General features: G+C 46.3%; 1 protein-coding gene across 1 annotated transcript in view; it reads right to left on the bottom strand.

Annotated features, from left to right (window-relative positions):
- LOC109840830 (putative glutamine amidotransferase-like protein RP404) overlaps positions 1 to 1,190 on the bottom strand; it is a 9,494-nt gene extending 8,304 nt beyond the window's left edge. The window contains 3 exon segments of the mRNA XM_020409622.1: positions 14 to 790; positions 793 to 881; positions 1,178 to 1,190. Coding sequence (XP_020265211.1) covers positions 14 to 790; positions 793 to 881; positions 1,178 to 1,190 — 879 coding nt within the window.

Here is a 2,759-nt window from a genome sequence, read left to right as displayed (position 1 = left end):
GTAGCTTCTTTGCGAGAGAAAAACTCTGCAGTATTATCTTTCTTTTCTTCTCTAGTTCCTGATCGAGCTTTCGAGCAATTTTTATGTCTGGGGGGTTATTAACCTTCTTCTGATAAGCTTTTACTGCCTGTACAAATTCCTGATAAGGCAACGGGCACCCGGGATAATCAAAATCATCAGACTCTGGCCGCCTCATTCTCTCCGGATGAAACTGTAATCCTACTATGAATTTACCCTCCTCAGGATCATAGCATTCAGGATCATAAAACCCCTCTATCAATCCATCATCAGAATACGCCATAGGAACGAATCTCGCTGCCAGTCTCTTCACTCCCTGGTGATGATAACTGTTCACCTCCATCTCCATCCTCTCGTCCAATGATTCCCCGAACCAGCTACTCAACGGAGTTTCATGGACCACTCTCACATTGTGCCGATGTCCGTCGTAGTTATCATAATTGATGTGAGATACTTTCGTATGGCTTCCTTTCTTCGCAATCTGCTTTTCTATGTCCTGATAGAGTGTGCCTCCGGACACCACGTTGAGGACCTGGGACCCACGGCAGATGCCGAGGTAGGGGATGTTGCGGTCGACGCAGAGCCTTGCGAGGCGAAGCTCGATGGAGTCCTTCTCGCGGTCTATGGCGGTGTCACTGGTGTGGAGGCGGCAGATGTCTTCGTGTTCTTGGGGTGTGAGGCCGGAGATATCTGCATCATAGAGGGAGGGGTCGATGTCCTCTCCCTCGCAGAGAAGGACGCCGTGGATTGGCTCGAAGCGTGGATTGGCTCAAAACTGTCGAGGAGCATGTGGACCCCGGCGACACGGGGGACAATCACCGGGACGGCCCCGTATGATACTATTAGATCCAGATGAAACTCTCCTGCAAAATAAAAAAATAAAAAATAGATCAAGGTCTTATATTTTGATGGTGGTGAAAATAACAACTGAAATATTGAAATGCATGCATAATCTCAATTTTCAAGCACTAAATATAAGACAAAGGTCCTTTTACTACTGGTTTATATATATAAGAAACCAACAATGCTTCCTTTTCAGTTCTCATTTGAACTTAATAGAATTTCTCAAGGTACATTCTCTTTTCATTCTTCTTTTCCTCTTTTATTGTTCTCATGAACCCATGAACACGCATTGATCCCCCTATGATTTCATCCCAACTTGCGACCACCATTTCTCCTCCTCTTTGTCGGGCGGCAGTGGGACATGAAGGGAAGCAAAGTGGGAAAATGAACGAAAGCAGAATGCGGGCAGAAACGAAGAAGAAGACAAAGGGATGAAGGAGATAGGAGGTGAGAGAGGGGGAGGTATGGTTTGAGGAAGGGTGAGAGAGTTGTTACTGTAGAAATGACAGGAACAGGCTTACTGGGCAGCAGATTGGGTGGCGGTCGACCGGCCCGGTCGACCGCATTCGTGCACAAGACTCAGTGGGCATCAGGATTGGTGGCGGTCGACCGACGCGGTCGACCGAAGATGGTAGCGGTCGACCGGCGCGGTCGACCGCCGTACTCTCTGGACATTTGGGCTTGCTGCTGGATGGAGGGCGGTCGACCGACCCGGTCGACGGCCGGGGCCCCCGCCGCTGCGGTTTTGAGTTGGGCCTGTTTTCTGACCCGCTTTGTTTTGGATTTGTATAAATACCCTTTGGGTGTTTTTTAGGGTTAAGAGCAAGGACGAATTTGAGCAGATTGAGAGAGTTTTCTTTGGGCTTCTATTCTAGGAGCAATTGGAGAGATTGAGAGTTGATTGTTGAGGGTTTATGAGAGATTTATAACCCTAGTTTGTTCCTCTTGATTTCTAATAGTGAAAACCCCCCCTTCTTTGCCCCGTGGACGTAGGCATCTTGCCGAACCACGTAAAACTGGTGTTTGATTGTTTGTGCTATTGATTTTGGTTGGTTCTTTATCTTTCTCGGCGATTGTTTTGGTTTCTCAAGGCACAACAATTGGTATCAGAGCTCCGGGCTACGCTTGGGCTATTTTGGAGGAGTAGATCGCTTTAGAAGTTCATCTAGGGCTTCGTTTGGTGATAAAGGTGGGATCTTTTCAGTAAAAATCTCGTCTTTTTCAATTTGGATCTATTTCTCGTTTGTTTCCGCATTGGTTTGGTGGTGCTTTGAGATATATGGCTGAAAAAGATAAAAGTGGGGAGGGTTCTTCTGGTGTGAAGGCCGTCCAAAGTTTGAATATACATTCTATGAAAATAGATGTGGAAAAGTTCAACGGCACAAATAATTTTGGACTTTGGCGATGCGAAGTCATGGATGCGCTAAATGCGCAAAATTTGGAAGATACATTGGAGTTGGACGGAAAACCGGCCGACGTTGATGAAAAGGTTTGGAATAAGATGAATAGAACGGCGTGTGGTGTGATTAGGTCTTGCCTTACCCAAGACCTTAAATATGATGTGATGAATGAAGAAAAGCGTCAAAAATCGCTTGCATTTGAAGAGGAGGCTTTATCGCTTCCAATTGAAGAAGGGGACATCCATTAGTGATCACATGAACCACTACACGAAGCTACTTGCAGATTTGGCGAATGTAGATGTTATTGTTGAAGACGAGGACAAGGCATTGTTGTTATTGAGTTCCTTGCCCGACGAGGAATATGAGACCTTCGTCCTCACTCTTATTAATGGAAAGGCATCACTTTCGTATAGTGAGGTCACCGCAGCCCTTGTGAATTATCAACTTCGAAAGAAGGACAAGGAGACTTCCATCGAGCCGGTTGCTGGTGCATTGGTT

Source organism: Asparagus officinalis, chromosome 1 (genome assembly GCF_001876935.1).
Source record: "Asparagus officinalis chromosome 1, Aspof.V1, whole genome shotgun sequence".
NCBI classification, from domain to species: Eukaryota; Viridiplantae; Streptophyta; class Magnoliopsida; order Asparagales; family Asparagaceae; genus Asparagus; species Asparagus officinalis.
Note: the sequence above shows the minus strand (reverse complement) of the source record. Positions and strands in the feature narration are given on the sequence as shown.